This window comes from Phoxinus phoxinus, assembly GCF_949152265.1.
Source record: "Phoxinus phoxinus genome assembly, chromosome: 22".
Classification (NCBI taxonomy): domain Eukaryota; kingdom Metazoa; phylum Chordata; class Actinopteri; order Cypriniformes; family Leuciscidae; genus Phoxinus; species Phoxinus phoxinus.
Window position 1 is genome coordinate 20,824,666 of NC_136897.1, and position 14,910 is coordinate 20,839,575.

At 45.5% G+C, this 14,910-nt stretch overlaps 2 protein-coding genes across 3 annotated transcripts in view; one reads left to right on the top strand and one right to left on the bottom strand.

The window, feature by feature from the left end:
* Window positions 1–593: 593 nt before the first annotated feature.
* Window positions 594–7,955, top strand: LOC306990881 (uncharacterized protein). Its single transcript, XM_079598200.1, has 3 exons — window positions 594–691; window positions 772–821; window positions 898–7,955. The coding sequence occupies exons 1-3, from the start codon at window positions 663–665 to the stop codon at window positions 7,785–7,787; spliced, it is 6,969 nt and encodes a 2,322-aa protein (XP_079454326.1). The 5' UTR covers window positions 594–662; the 3' UTR covers window positions 7,788–7,955.
* A 3,154-nt stretch (window positions 7,956–11,109) lies between these two features.
* The window catches only part of chd5 (chromodomain helicase DNA binding protein 5), a 38,911-nt gene continuing 35,110 nt past the window's right edge, over window positions 11,110–14,910 (bottom strand). For both annotated transcript variants that reach the window (XM_079597292.1, XM_079597291.1), the window contains exon 40: window positions 11,110–13,922. In XM_079597292.1, the coding sequence (XP_079453418.1) occupies window positions 13,795–13,922 (128 nt within the window). In that variant the 3' untranslated portion in view covers window positions 11,110–13,794. The remainder of the gene's footprint in view (window positions 13,923–14,910) is intronic.

Below are 14,910 nucleotides of genomic sequence, written 5' to 3' on the forward strand. Positions count from 1 at the left end.
GAGCATTGGAGGGAATTTATTATAACATATTAAACAAATTCTCTGAGAAGGCTACAAAGTGAAAAATAGCAATAGGCTTAATTTTAATTCACTTAATGTTACAACACCTTGTTTTATTGTTTTGCTAGTGGCTCTCTCTTTATAACATTGGGTTTAAGGTCCCTTGACTCTGGAGGCTTACTTTGAAATCATTTGAGGTTTCTCTTGCATGAGTATGTGTGAACTTTTAACTGCATATACAGATGCTTGACCAAATCAATGCTATAAGACATATGAACAGTCAGCATACTACTGCTCCCTTAAATGCTAAAAAATATTTCAAATTAAAATAGAATAAAAATTGATGCTCATATTTTTTTTTAAAACATTAAAATAGAATGCCAAAAAGCATTTTGTCTGCTGTCTTTCTGTTCAGTAATCATAGGATAAAAAAAGTAAATATTGCAAATTAAATGTTTGTTGTCATGATCTGAGTTGTGACACCTGAACCTAATAATTGAGTATTACATGTTCCCATGACAACTGATTGTCAGGAAACAATTAGTAAATGGCAGTTGCTGGCACTATAAAAAGCCCAGTTCAGAAACACTAACATGTGTTGGGGGGCAAGTATGTTTTTATGATTTTGTAGTGGTCTTGTTGAGCTGTGTTTTTGGTTGGCCATGGAGGGTACCACTATCCGACTCTTAAGGTAAGATGATAAATTGTAATATTGGGCATTTGTTAACAACTGGCATTTGTCTAACAGTTTGTTTTCTTCTTCTTTTACAGTTGTTCTTTGGCACTTCTCAGTCTTTGTGTCTGTGGCTATATTGGAAGTGGTAAGGTTTATCAGTTCTATAATTTTAGGTTTGCTAACATGTCTGTTTGATTTCTTTCCCTTTTTCTTGTTTGTAGTTGATGGTTTTGTCAGGAGTTATCCTGTATACAATGAGGCTGGTTTCCCCGTGAAGTATGATGTGAAACCACGAAGTTCCAACAGCTGGGATGATGTGTCATATCCCATTAATCCTCAAAGATCTATGAATATCACTTACAGTGCTGCACAAGTTAAGGGTGTTTCTAGCAGTGTAAACTATAGTCCTCAAAATGGCTCTTCTGGCTTTGGACCAATGACTAACATGTATAAGCCTGGTTCTGATGCTGGAAGTCAACTTCAAGGATCTCTCTTCTCTTCAGCTGGCAGTGACGGTCTTGTTTCTGGTTCTGTGAGCACTGCAATGGGTACAAGTATGACCCTTGTGGACCAGTCCAGCATCCCACAATCAGGCCAAACTGCCTTGCAATCTGTTGACCAGTCCAGTGGATTTCCATCAGCACAAGCCAGCTCACAGTCTGTGGACCAGTCGGCACAAGCCAGCTCACAGTCTGTGGACCAGTCGGCACAAGCCAGCTCACAGTCTGTGGACCAGTCGGCACAAGTCATCTCTCAATCTGTGGACCAGTCGGCACAAGCCAGCTCCCAGTCCAGTGGATTTCCATCAGCACAAGCCAGCTCACAGTCTGTGGACCAGTCGGCACAAGCCAGCTCACAGTCTGTGGACCAGTCGGCACAAGCCAGCTCACAGTCTGTGGACCAGTCGGCACAAGTCATCTCTCAATCTGTGGACCAGTCGGCACAAGCCAGCTCCCAGTCTGTGGACCAGTCCAGCATCCCACAATCAGGCCAAACTGCATTGCAATCTGTTGACCAGACCAGTGGACTTTCATCGGCACAAGCCAGCTCCCTATCTGTGGACCAGTCCAGCATCAACCAACCACCCCAATCCAGCTCCCAGTCTGTGGACCAGTCCAGTGGCCTGCAGTTAGCACAAGACAAATACCAGTCTGTGGTCTGGCCTAGTGGTCAACAACCAGGACAGGCCCACTACCAGTCTGTGTTCTTGCCCAGTGGCCTGCAGTCAGCACAAGCCCGCTACCAGTCTATCCCCCGGCCCAGTGGCCTGCAGTCAGCAGAAGCACGCTACCAGTCTGTGTCCTGGCCCAGTGGCATGCAGTCAGGCCAAGCATCGTACCAGTCTGTGTCCCGGCCTAGTGGCCTGCAGTCAGCACAAGCATCTTACCAGTCTGTATCCCGGCCCAGTGGCCTGCAGTCAGCACAAACATCTTACCAGTCTGTGTACCAGCCTAGTTGCCTGCCGTCCGCACAAGCCAGCTCACAGTCTGTGGACAAGTCCAGTGGCCTGCAGTTGGCACAAGCTAGATACCAATCTGTGGTCTGGCCTAGTGGCCAACAACCAGGACAGGCCCGTTACCAGTCTGTGTCCCAGCCCAGTGGCCTGCAGTCGGCACAAGCCCGCTACCAGTCTGTGTACCAGCCCAGTGGCCTGCAGTCAGCACAAGACATCTCACAGACTTTGGACCAGTCCAGCGTCCAACAACCAGCCCAATCCAGCTCCCAGGCAGTGGACCAGTCCAGCATCCAACAACCAGCCCAATCCAGCTCTCAGGTTGTGGACCAGTCCAGTGGCCTGCCGTCAGCACAAGCCAGCTCACAGTCTGTCGACCAGTCCAGTGGCCTGCAGTTAACACAAGCTAGATACCTGTCTGGGGTCTGGCCTAGTGGCCAGCAACCAGGAAAGGCCAAATACCAGCCCAGTGGCCTGCAGTCAGCACAAACCCGCTACCAGTCTGTTTACCGGCCCAGTGGCCTGCAGTCAGCACAAAACCGTTACCAGTCTGTGTACCAGCCTAGTGGCCTGCAGTCAGCACAAACCCGCTACCAGTCTGTGTACCAGCCTAGTGGCCTGCAGTCAGCACAAACCCGCTACCAGTCTGTGTACCAGCCTAGTGGCTTGCTGTCATCACAAGACAGCTCACAGACTTTGGACCAGTCCAGCACCCAACAACCTGCCCAATCCAGCTCCCAGGCTGTGGAACAGTCCAGCATACAACAACCAGCCCAATCCAGCTCCCAGGCTGTGGACCAGTCCAGTGGCCTGCCGTCGTCACCTTTCACCTCACAGTCTGTGGACCAGACCAGCATCCAACAACCAGACCAATCCAGCTTCCAGTCTGTGGACCAGTCCAGCATCCAACAACCAGACCAATCCAGCTACCTGTCTGTGGACCAGTCCAGCATCCAACAACCAGACCAATCCAGCTCCCAGTCTGTGGACCAGTCCAGCATCCAACAACCAGACCAATCCAGCTCCCAGTCTGTGGACCAGTCCAGCATCCAACAACCAGACCAATCCAGCTCCCAGTCTGTGGACCAGTCCAGCATCCAACAACCAACCCAATCCAGCTACCTGTCTGTGGACCAGTCCAGCATCCAACAACCAGACCAATCCAGCTCCCAGTCTGTGGACCAGTCCAGCATCCAACAACCAGACCAATCCAGCTCCCAGTCTGTGGACCAGTCCAGCATCCAACTACCAGACCAATCCAGCTCCCAGTCTGTGGACCAGTCCAGCATCCAACAACCAGACCAATCCAGCTCACAGTCTGTGGACCAGTCCAGTGGCCTGCCGTCAGCACAAGTCAGCTCACAGTCTGTCGACCAGCCCAGTGGCCTGAACTTAACACAAGCTAGATACCTGTCTAGGGTCTGGCCTAGTGGCATGCAGTCTGCACAAGCCCGCTACCAGTCTGTGTCCCGGCCCAGTGGCCTGCAGTCATCACACACCCGCTACCAGTCTGTGTACCAGCCTAGTGGCCTGCCATCAGCACAAGCCCGCTACCAGTCTGTGTACCAGCCTAGTGGCCTGCAGTCAGCACAAGCCAGCTCACAGTCTGTCGGCCAGTCCAGTGGCCTGCAGTCTTCACCAGCCCGCTACCAGTCTGTGTACCAGCCTAGTGGCCTGCAGTCAGCACAAACCCGCTACCAGTCTGTGTACCAGCCTAGTGGCCTGCAGTCAGCACAAGACAGCTACCAGTCTGTGTCTCGGCCTGGTGGCCTGCAGTCAGCACAAGACAGCTACCAGTCTGTGTCCCGGCCCAGTCGCCTGCAATCAGCACAAGCTCACTACCAGTCTGTGGACCAGCCTAGTGGCCTGCCATCAGCACAAGCCCGCTACCAGTCTGTGTACCAGCCTAGTGGCCTGCAGTCAGCACAAGCCAGCTCACAGTCTGGCGGCCAGTCCAGTGGCCTGCAGTCTGCACAAGCCCGCTACCAGTCTGTGTCCCAGCCCAGTGGCCTGCAGTCTGCACCAGCCCGCTACCAGTCTGTGTCCCAGCCCAGTGGCCTGCAGTCAGCACAAGCCCGCTACCAGTCTGTGTACCAGCCTAGTGGCCTGCAGTCAGCACAAACCCGCTACCAGTCTGTGTACCAGCCTAGTGGCCTGCAGTCAGCACAAGACCGCTACCAGTCTGTGTCCCGGCCTGGTGGCCTGCAGTCAGCACAAACCCGCTACCAGGCTAGTGGCCTGCAGTCAGCACAAACCCGCTACCAGTCTGTGTCCCGGCCCAGTCGCCTGCAATCAGCACAAGCTCACTACCAGTCTGTGGACCAGTCCAGTGGCCTGCTGTCATCACAAGACCGCTCACAGACTTTGGACCAGTCCAGAACCCAACAACCAGACCAATCTAGCTCCCAGGCTGTGGATCAATCCAGTGGCCTGCTGTCATCACCTTTCACCTCACAGTCTGTGGACAACTCCAGCATCCAACAACCAGCCCAAACCAGCTCCCAGTCTGTAGACCAGTCCAGCATACAACAACCAGCCCAATCCAGCACCCAGTCTGTGGACCAGTCCAGCATCCAACAACCAGACCAATCCAGCTCCCAGTCTGTGGACCAGTCCAGAATCCAACAACCAACCCAATCCAGCTCCCAGGCTGTGGACCAGTCCAGCATCCAACAACCAGACCAATCCAGCTCCCCGTCTGTGGACCAGTCCAGCATCCAACAACCAGACCAATCCAGCTCACAGTCTGTGGACCAGTCCAGCATCCAACAACCAGACCAATCCAGCTCACAGTCTGTGGACCAGTCCAGCATCCAACAACCAGACCAATCCAGCTCCCAGTCTGTGGACCAGTCCAGCATCCAACAACCAGACCAATCCAGCTCCCAGTCTGTGGACCAGTCCAGCATCCAACAACCAGACCAATCCAGCTCACAGTCTGTGGACCAGTCCAGTGGCCTGCCGTCAGCACAAGTCAGCTCACAGTCTGTCGACCAGCCCAGTGCCCTGCAGTTAACACAAGCTAGATACCTGTCTGGGGTCTGGCCTAGTGGCATGCAGTCTGCACAAGCCCGCTACCAGTCTATGTCCCGGCCCAGTGGCCTGCAGTCATCACACACCCGCTACCAGTCTGTGTACCAGCCTAGTGGCCTGCCATCAGCACAAGCCCGCTACCAGTCTGTGTACCAGCCTAGTGGCCTGCAGTCAGCACAAGCCAGCTCACAGTCTGTGGACCAGTCCAGCATCCAACAACCAGCCCAAGCCAGCTCACAGTCTGTCGGCCAGTCCAGTGGCCTGCAGTCTGCACAAGCCCGCTACCAGTCTGTGTCCCAGCCCAGTGGCCTGCAGTCTGCACCAGCCCGCTACCAGTCTGTGTCCCAGCCCAGTGGCCTGCAGTCTGCACCAGCCCGCTACCAGTCTGTGTCCCAGCCCAGTGGCCTGCAGTCTGCACCAGCCCGCTACGAGTCTGTGTACCAGCCTAGTGGCCTGCAGTCAGCACAAGACCGCTACCAGTCTGTGTCCCGGCCTGGTGGCCTGCAGTCAGCACAAACCCGCTACCAGTCTAGTGGCCTGCAGTCAGCACAAACCCGCTACCAGTCTAGTGGCCTGCAGTCAGCACAAACCCGCTACCAGTCTGTGTCCTGGCCCAGTCGCCTGCAATCAGCACAAGCTCACTACCAGTCTGTGGACCAGTCCAGTGGCCTGCTGTCATCACAAGACTGGTCACAGACTTTGGATCAGTCCAGAACCCAACAACCAGACCAATCTAGCTCCCAGGCTGTGGATCAATCCAGTGGCCTGCTGTCATCACCTTTCACCTCACAGTCTGTGGACAACTCCAGCATCCAACAACCAACCCAATCCAGCTACCTGTCTGTGGACCAGTCCAGCATCCAACAACCAGACCAATCCAGCTCCCAGGCTGTGGACCAGTCCAGCATCCAACAACCAGACCAATCCAGCTCCCAGGCTGTGGACCAGTCCAGCATCCAAAAACCAGACCAATCCAGCTCCCAGTCTGTTGACCAGTCCAGCATCCAACAACCAGACCAATCCAGCTCACAGTCTGTCGACCAGCCCAGTGGCCTGCAGTTAACACAAGCTAGATACCTGTCTGGGGTCTGGCCTAGTGGGATGCAGTCTGCACAAGCCCGCTACCAGTCTGTGTCCCAGCCCAGTGGCCTGCAGTCAGCACAAACCCGCTACCAGTCTGTGTACCAGCCTAGTGGCCTGCAGTCAGCACAAGACCGCTACCAGTCTGTGTCCCGGCCCAGTCGCCTGCAGTCAGCACAAGCTCAGTACCAGTCTGTGGACCAGTCCAGTGGCCTGCTGTCATCACAAGACCGCTACCAGTCTGTGTCCCAGCCCAGTGGCCTGCAGTCAGCACAAACCCGCTACCAGTCTGTGTCCCGGCCTGGTAGCCTGCAGTCAGCACAAACCCGCTACCAGTCTGTGTCCCGGCCCAGTCGCCTGCAGTCAGCACAAGCTCAGTACCAGTCTGTGGACCAGTCCAGTGGCCTGCTGTCATCACAAGACCGCTCACAGACTTTGGACCAGTCCAGAACCCAACAACCAGCCCAATCTAGCTCCCAGGCTGTGGATCAATCCAGTGGTCTGCTGTCATCACCTTTCACCTCACAGTCTGTGGACAACTCCAGCATCCAACAACCAGACCAATCCAGCTCCCAGTCTGTGGACCAGTCCAGCATCCAACAACTAACCCAATCCAGCTACCAGTCTGTGGACCAGTCCAGTGGCCTGCCGTCAGCACACACCCGCTACCAGTCTGTGTACCAGCCTAGTGGCCTGCCATCAGCACAAGCCCACTACCAGTCTCTGTACAGGCCCAGTGGCCTGCAGTCAGCACAAGCCCGCTACCAGTCTGTGTCACAGCCCAGTGGCCTGCAGTCGGCACAAGCCCGCTACCAGTCTGTGTCCCAGCCCAGTGGCCTGCAGTCAGCACAAGCCCGCTATCAGTCTATGTACCAATCCAGTGGCCTGCAGTCAGCACAAGCCCAACACCAGTCTGTGTACCAGCCTAGTTGCCTGCCATCAGCACAAGCCAGCTCACAGTCTGTGGACGAGTCCAGTGGCCTGCCGTCAGCACAAGCCAGCTCACAGTCTGTGGACCAGCCCAGCATCCAACAACCAGCCCAATTCAGCATCCAACAACCACCCCAATCCAGCTCACAGTCTGTGGACCAGTCCAATGGCTTGCAGTTAGCACAAACCCGCTACCAGTCCAGCATCCAACAACCAGCCCAGTCTAGCTCACAAGCTATTGACCGGTCCAGTGGCCTGCAGTTAGTCCAAACTAGATACGAGTCTGTGGTCTGGCCTAGTGGCCAACAACAAGGACAGGCCCCCCACCAGTCTCTGTCCCAATCCAGTGGCCACCAGTCACCACAAATCCATTACCAATCTGTGCCCCAGCAGCCTGGATTCTGGGTCTTTCCTATACCAGAGTCAAATTATGGCTCTCTTTCTAGTCTTGACTCCGAACCTCTGGAGGAACCCAATAATGTACCACTTTCTTCAAGCTATGAATCTCTGGTGCAGTCTGGCTCTCCTGATCCAGGATCTCTGCGCTCTCAGACTACTCAAAACAAGCATATATCTCCAGGAATATTGAGGTTGTTGCATAAAGTTAAGTCATAGCTGCATACTCTGTCTCTTCTGTATTTAGTGTTTGCTTTTGAAGAAAAATAAATATTTATAAAAATGGTTTGTGGTTTTGGTGTTTACTAGGTGGGAGGATATAGACTTGTAACCAAGTGTCTATTGGGGAAATATTTGAGCTGTGGTCTTTAGTTTTCTTTGTGCTGCATTAGTGACATAATTTTTGTTTGACAATCTGCTTTGTTTTCTTATAACCCCTTTACACCTGGTGTTAAAATGGGGTTTGGTTAATAAGATAAAGTGGATGATGTTAAATGAGGTCTAAAATATCTTGAGCTTTTCCGCTTTCAACAACTTCCAGAGGTAGCTGAATGCATGTGACAAAATTTTTAGTTAGTTTTAGACTAAATTTTAGACTAAATTTTTTGTGACAGTGTGGTCTGTCTACTAACCAATTCATTAACATTCAGGGAAACATACTACCCATCTGTCTATGGCTCTGGTCCCTGGTGCAGTCAACTCGAAATCTGATTGGCTGAATAAATCTGACTGATTATCTGATTGGTTAAAGCATAGGTGCCCGCACTATCAATTCTGAAAGTCTCGAGGCAGATATATTTGACCCTGGCAACACATGATGGCTGAAATATGATTGGATAAAAGCACTAAAATAAATATACACTACTGGAAGCAGCGCAACCTAGCCTGGGAAAACCCAGACCACTTCCGGCAAATTTAGATTTGCTCTGCAAGTGGGTCTGGCAAAGAGCCCATTGAAACCCATTTCCAATCCGTCGAAATCGCGGCACCAATCAGAAACGTTTTACACGATGACGACAGAGCAGAGACGGTGACGCAGATTTTGTACATTACAGAGATGAAGGCCGCCGTGGAACATCACAACATCACTCGTTCGAATCAGCTATCGCGTCTGTTTCAAGCGATTTAAAATGGTCATTTTCGTTAACACAAACAGAGAATTGCTAAGAGTCTCGAGATGATTCTCCGTCGCTCTGCATACGTCATGTCATTCATCGCTCTGATTGGTTTTAGATCTCTCCGACGTCCGTTGGTGACGCCCCTGTGGAAATGAATTGTCTATGGAGCTTTGCCAGACCCTTACTCAGTTACAACTGAGAGTGGTCTGGGTTTTCCCAGGCTAAGCGCAACCAAGAGAAAAGCTATAAAATTAAGAGAACAGACTAATGGGAATAATTTAATACTCATTTATATAAAAAAAATTATTTTATTTTAGATAAGAATCAGTGATTCTGATAGTGTTTTGTCCAGCAGAGAAGGCTTTGCTGGCCCTGACGGCCCACCACTGTATTTCATTATCCCAATATTGCTGCCATATTTTCAGAATATTCTTTTTAATAATTGATTTAACTTCTGACCTACTAAATAAAATCTGTATATATACTATTTCTTGTTCTATTGCCTTTTTTGCCAATGCATCAGCCTCCTCATTACCTCTTAACCTAATATGAGCTGGAACCCACAAAAACTGTACCTTTAAACTAGCTTGTTTGATTGAATATAATTCTTGGATTATCTCTATTACCATAACCTGTCTTGTTTCTGACTTCATCTCCTTCAAACTTATTTGAGCTGAACTACAATCTGAACATATTACTGCCTTGGATATTTTAACTTCCCTAATCCACATTATTGCCATAATTATTGAAAACATCTCTCCAGTATACACCAATCTGATATCCTTTTATTCTTATACACTTTAACCTTTGGAATAATGAATGCAGAACCCACATGACCAGTTTTTGAATCTTTTGAAGTACTGTATCTGTAAATGTGCATATATTCCCCATATCTTGACCCAATTTTACTCCCTTACGTTACGTTATATACTTCTGTTTCATATGAACCTTCCTTTTGTCTTTTTTCTAATAAACTTAGATCTACTTCTGGTTGGGGCATAACCCATAATGGTACTGGAGATAAAGGAATTATTGGAGCGTATCCAACATTCTCCAATCTCACATCTCTAACTAATTTCCCCACACTCCATCCAAAACTATTACACTCTCTCTTCTCACGTTTCCAACTAGGACTCATTATTTTTTTTGTTGGATATGAGAACACATTAAACAAGGAAGCACATTACATGAGGACAAGTGAATCACATGACAAAGGGGAGCACATGGCACAAAATAAGACATGAAACAAAACCAAAACTAGAACCTCGCCTCAAAGAAATCAGGACAGAAATCATGTTAATACCAGGTGTAAACAGGGTCTTATGTTATGTAATTGGTTTCGAAGTCTATATAGAATCTTAAGCTGTAATTTCATTAAACTAATTACAACTGATTGGGCCAAGGAATGAAGTCAGGCTGGCATTTGCAAAAATAGGAAACAATATATAGATTGTTGGTCCAAATTTTAACTTATTGCCCAGAACCCAGTGGCCTGCAATAAGCTCAACTCTCTGTCTGTGTCCCAGCCTGTTGACCAACCTTTTAACCAGCTTAACTAGCTCCTTCCCAAATCCTAGAGTACAATGGAACCAAACTGCTAGCCTCAAATACTGCCCAGCCACCAGTCTTTAGCACAACCCAGCTACAATCCCTAAGCCAATCCAGTGCATTATAGGGGCCTCATATATACAATTCTGTCCTTTGATATAGGATAATTTCTCAAATGTGCATATTCTAAATCAACCAACTTCTACCCTGTATCTCAGCTGGCCCAGCCTGGATTTCAGCTTTCTTCTATGCCAAAAATATCAAGTTACCAGTCTCTGTCCGATTTTGGTTCCCAACCCTTAGAGCAAACTAGTAACGTAGTCATTGCTTCTGGCTACGAGTCCGTGATACAGTCTGTGCAGCCTGGCTTTCAGGATACAGCACAGCTGCGTTCCCAAACTACCCCAAGCAAGCTGGCATGTTGAGGCTGTTGCAACAAGTGAAGACATACAGTAGCTGCATACTTAATGTCTTTTTTCATGCGTTTTGAAATGTTTGTGGTTTTAGTGTTTACTGGGCTGTGTCTACAAACAGACGTACTGTATGTTATCACTAGTATCCATTCCTCTAATATTTTATTGGTCAACATGTCAGAGTTAAATTCCTGACTTAGCTTGCCACTATATCTAATATGCCTTTATAATTATAAAAGACAAATACTCCCTCCAATCTTCTGATAAAATTTGCAATACAAAAACTGACACTAGTGACCCCTCTTCTAGTGCCCACCAGAATGCTAAAGCATGAAAGTAATATATATATACACACACACACACATATATATATATATATGTATGCCCTATAATCCACAAACATTTGAATTAGAAGCAAACATTGAAATGAAAAAGAAACAGACCATGTATCTTATTGGAGAGAATTTATTAAAACACATTAAACAAATACACTGAGTACAAAGTGAAATGATGGTAGTTCACTTGTGTTTTCCATATTCTTATCTCTGCAGAATAGCAATATTGTTTTGCTCATAGCTGTTTAGAAACCAGGACAAAGATCTCTCTGGTCCAAAGTAATCTGAAGACATCTCACATGCAGTGCGTTCGTTGCAACAAAGGTGTCTTGACCAGGGTCTTTTGGTAGCTTTTGAAGCCTATGTACTTGAATGAAGAGACTTCTAACATTAGACTGAAGCTTTTTTTAAATACTTCATACATTCATTTTGGCTTCAGTTTGATTGCATTTAAATGGAGCTCAATGTCAATATCAATACTGTAATAAAAAAGAATAAATGAAATGGTGTAAACTCATCACACAGGATAAAAACAAAACTTAAATTCACAACACATTTTATGCTGCTGGCTCTCTCTTTATAACCTTGGGTTTAAGTTCCCTTGACTCTTGAGGCTGCCTTTGTGTTTCATTGAAATCCTTTGAGGTTTCTCACGTGTGCGTGTAAATATTTCAATATTTAACCCCCACCCCATACACACACCATCATCTTGAAACCCTTAAGTTAAAACTACTGCAAAAGAAACTATGATCACATTTACGGTCAGCCATGACACTTCAGTGCCATTTACATTGATGCTGAGATGCAAAAAAAAAAAAAAAAAAAAAAAAAAACTTTATCTACATTAATTAACATGACTACCACAGACTGAAACTGAGTATACGAGTTATTGAAGGAGGTTTCTACTGCGTTTGAAATGGCCCATAGGAGATGTCGTCTCTATGGTCACATCCGATCTCCATATAAAGTGCGCTGCTTAAAACACAGTTACACAAGGCATATCATTTCAGATAAAAAATAAAATAAAATCCATATTCACACCACTTATGGCACCAGAACAATCATGTCAATACTATCCATAAGCTCGGCTTAGTAAACCGACGCACTTAGGGTCCAAGTTTTTACAAAATGTCAAGCAAACTGCATCTGACAATAGAAAGAAAATGATAATAATAATACAAAATGTGGGTAATTAAGTTTACAAATTCAGTGTATCCGCATGTGAGTCCAGTCAGGAACACGTTGGAAACACTGCACAAATATTCCTGTGGATCTGAATTCACTTTGAAATTAAAAACTTGTAGAAATATTTCAGGCATGCCGTTGATAACTACAGAATATAATTTGGCTTGTCCCTCAATTTGTAAAATCAAACAAAAGGTCATTAAAAATGCATTTTATCATTTGAGAGTGTTTAAAAGCAAAAATGTGAAACTTATTTTTGTTTAAGCACCTACGTGAATAATTCAGCAACATTTAAAATATAAAAAATTTAATAAAAAAAATTTACATTTACGCAAATTAAAATAAAATTGAATCTATAAATTGTCCTTTTAAGTGAGACTACTTGTATATGTTACCAAAACATTTCCAGGCATGGAATTAAGGGCGGAGTTTGTTTCATGTAAAAAGTCACGATAATGTACAAGTTAACATTTATTCTGACCCTGTACAGTTTCACTATAGACTTACATTGCAAATTAATTACTATAAATACTTTGTTTTTTACAAACCGAGGGACACAATAATTTCTGCGGTATTCTACAGCTTGCCACAAATTATGTCAATAGCGGTCACATTGCATTTAAAATGAAACATTCCTTTAAAGTTGTTGGTAAGCTCTAATGTTTGACAGCAAACACCACAATTGGGAGGTTTTTCTGATTTTTCAAAAGCTCTTAGTTCAGGAAAACATTCCATTTGCCATTGATTTATTACCGCTCTTAGGTGCACGCAATCAGATTTTTTTGTTTAGTGCGTATTATTCAGCAGGTCATGTGATCTTGCATGAAGCATTCTAAGCTTTTATTAGGCTGCTAATTCATTTGAGTGTACACTGTTTTAAATTGTTTTTCAAAAGTACTATTAATTTCCTTAGGGCTAAATATTATTATTTTAATTATAATGAAACAAAATCACTAAAAGCACCATTTAAACTTTCATGGGTCAACACTCTTTTTCTTCTTAAAGAGTAAATGTAAACTGAAAAAAATATGTATAGTACAATTCGAAACGAAAACATTAGTGGTGACATACTGTAAAATCATCTGATGTATTCCAGAGAAAAATGACAGTCATTGCACTATTCTGTTTTTAGATGCACTACACAGCAATAACCTGCAGGGGCAGCAATAACACACCACTCATGAGCAGAACCAGGAGCAAAGCAGAGGCTGCAAATGAACCCAGAGGTGGGACGTCCGGTCCTTGAGCTGGCCAGGAACTAGTAGCACCTCCAGATGGCTCAACGTTAGCAGAGATGAAAATGTCCTTCATGGCCATCAAGAAAAACACATCATGATGTAAAAATAATAATATAAAAACAAAGCTCAAAGGACTGTCAGAACAATGGTGCCCTCTATATAAGCGTCCTCAGTCTCTCCTTAATCGATCAAGACTTTCGTATCGCAGAAGTTAAAAAAGAATGAAAGAGAAACGGAACTCTACCGAATAAAACTTGTAGGCGTATACAAGTACAGATTCTGAAAGACAAAAAGTGCAACTGATAAGGTTCGCTGTTTAATATTTGTTGTCTGGAGGAGTTCCCCACGGTTCTGTCTGTCGTACAGATAGAGGATGGAGTTGCTGCGGGCTAGTCCTCGATGCATATAACATCGCTGGGTTTGCCTGATTTCAAATCAGGGGTGGCCACATCACGCAGAACATCACTGGACTTCTTCTCCAGGTGGCTGGTTGGTGCCGGAGGTCCGTTTGAGGACACTAAGAAGAAGAAAACAGCAGAATTATACTTCCATATATTAAACCTAGTTACTGCCTTTAGGTATTATGCTCTCAGTGGTCACCGGGTAAGTCTTAAGGCCCGTTCACACCAAGGACGATAACTATAAAGAGAACAATAAAGATATAGTTATTAAAATTGTTCTCAATATTAAAGAATAGAAGCGTTCACACCACAGCTATAATGATAACGGCACAGAGAAACAATAGTTGGAATCTCTTTCAGAACGATTTTATCCAGATGATGAACAATACAAATATTGACAGCCAATCAGAATCCATCCTGCTGTAACGAGCTCGAGCATTTAAAGCAGCGGACAAGCACGCGCTTAAAATAAACAATACCGTCCGTGGTGTGGATGCTAATATAGTGGTAGTTAACTTTATAGTTATTGTTCTTGGTGTGAACGGGCCTTTAGTCTCAGACTGCTTGCAGAAAGAATGCCCAGTGTCATTATAGAATTAGCTTTTATCTTTTTATTTTCAGTTTTAATTTTAATTTGAGTTTGTTTTAGTAATTTAGCTATGTGCTTATGTCATAATTTATATATATATATATATATATATATATATATATATATATATATATTTTTTATTTTTTTTGTAATTTTAGTACTTCAACTTATTTATTTCAGTTAGTAGCCAAGGCAATATTTACATTTTTCATAAGTATTTTAGTTTTTAAAGTTTTTTTCTCCTAATATTTATATATTTCATAGCTTAATATTTAATCGTTTTCATTTTAGTTTACATTAACAACATGGCTGTAGTTGCATTTAGTACACAAAAATAGAAAGCACTATCCGATTTCTTGACTACAAGGTTGCAAAATGTAATTACAAGAAGTTCACTTAGTAGTAAACTAGATATTAATTAAGAGAAGTAAAAGGCATGTAAAAACAAGACTAACTTGCTTTACATGTCGGTCAGGTGGTCTCTTCCTTTTCAAGTAGGCGGTTCTTGGACAGAA

What these genes read in the sequence shown, in the direction of transcription:
- LOC306990881 (XM_079598200.1), top strand. Translation starts at nt 663, where the DNA reads ATGGAGGGTACCACTATCCGACTCTTAAG. An exon ending in ACCACTATCCGACTCTTAAG is followed by an intron (nt 692 to 771) that starts GTAAGATGATAA and finishes CTTCTTTTACAG; the next exon opens with TTGTTCTTTGGCACTTCTCA. An exon ending in CTGTGGCTATATTGGAAGTG is followed by an intron (nt 822 to 897) that starts GTAAGGTTTATC and finishes TCTTGTTTGTAG; the next exon opens with TTGATGGTTTTGTCAGGAGT.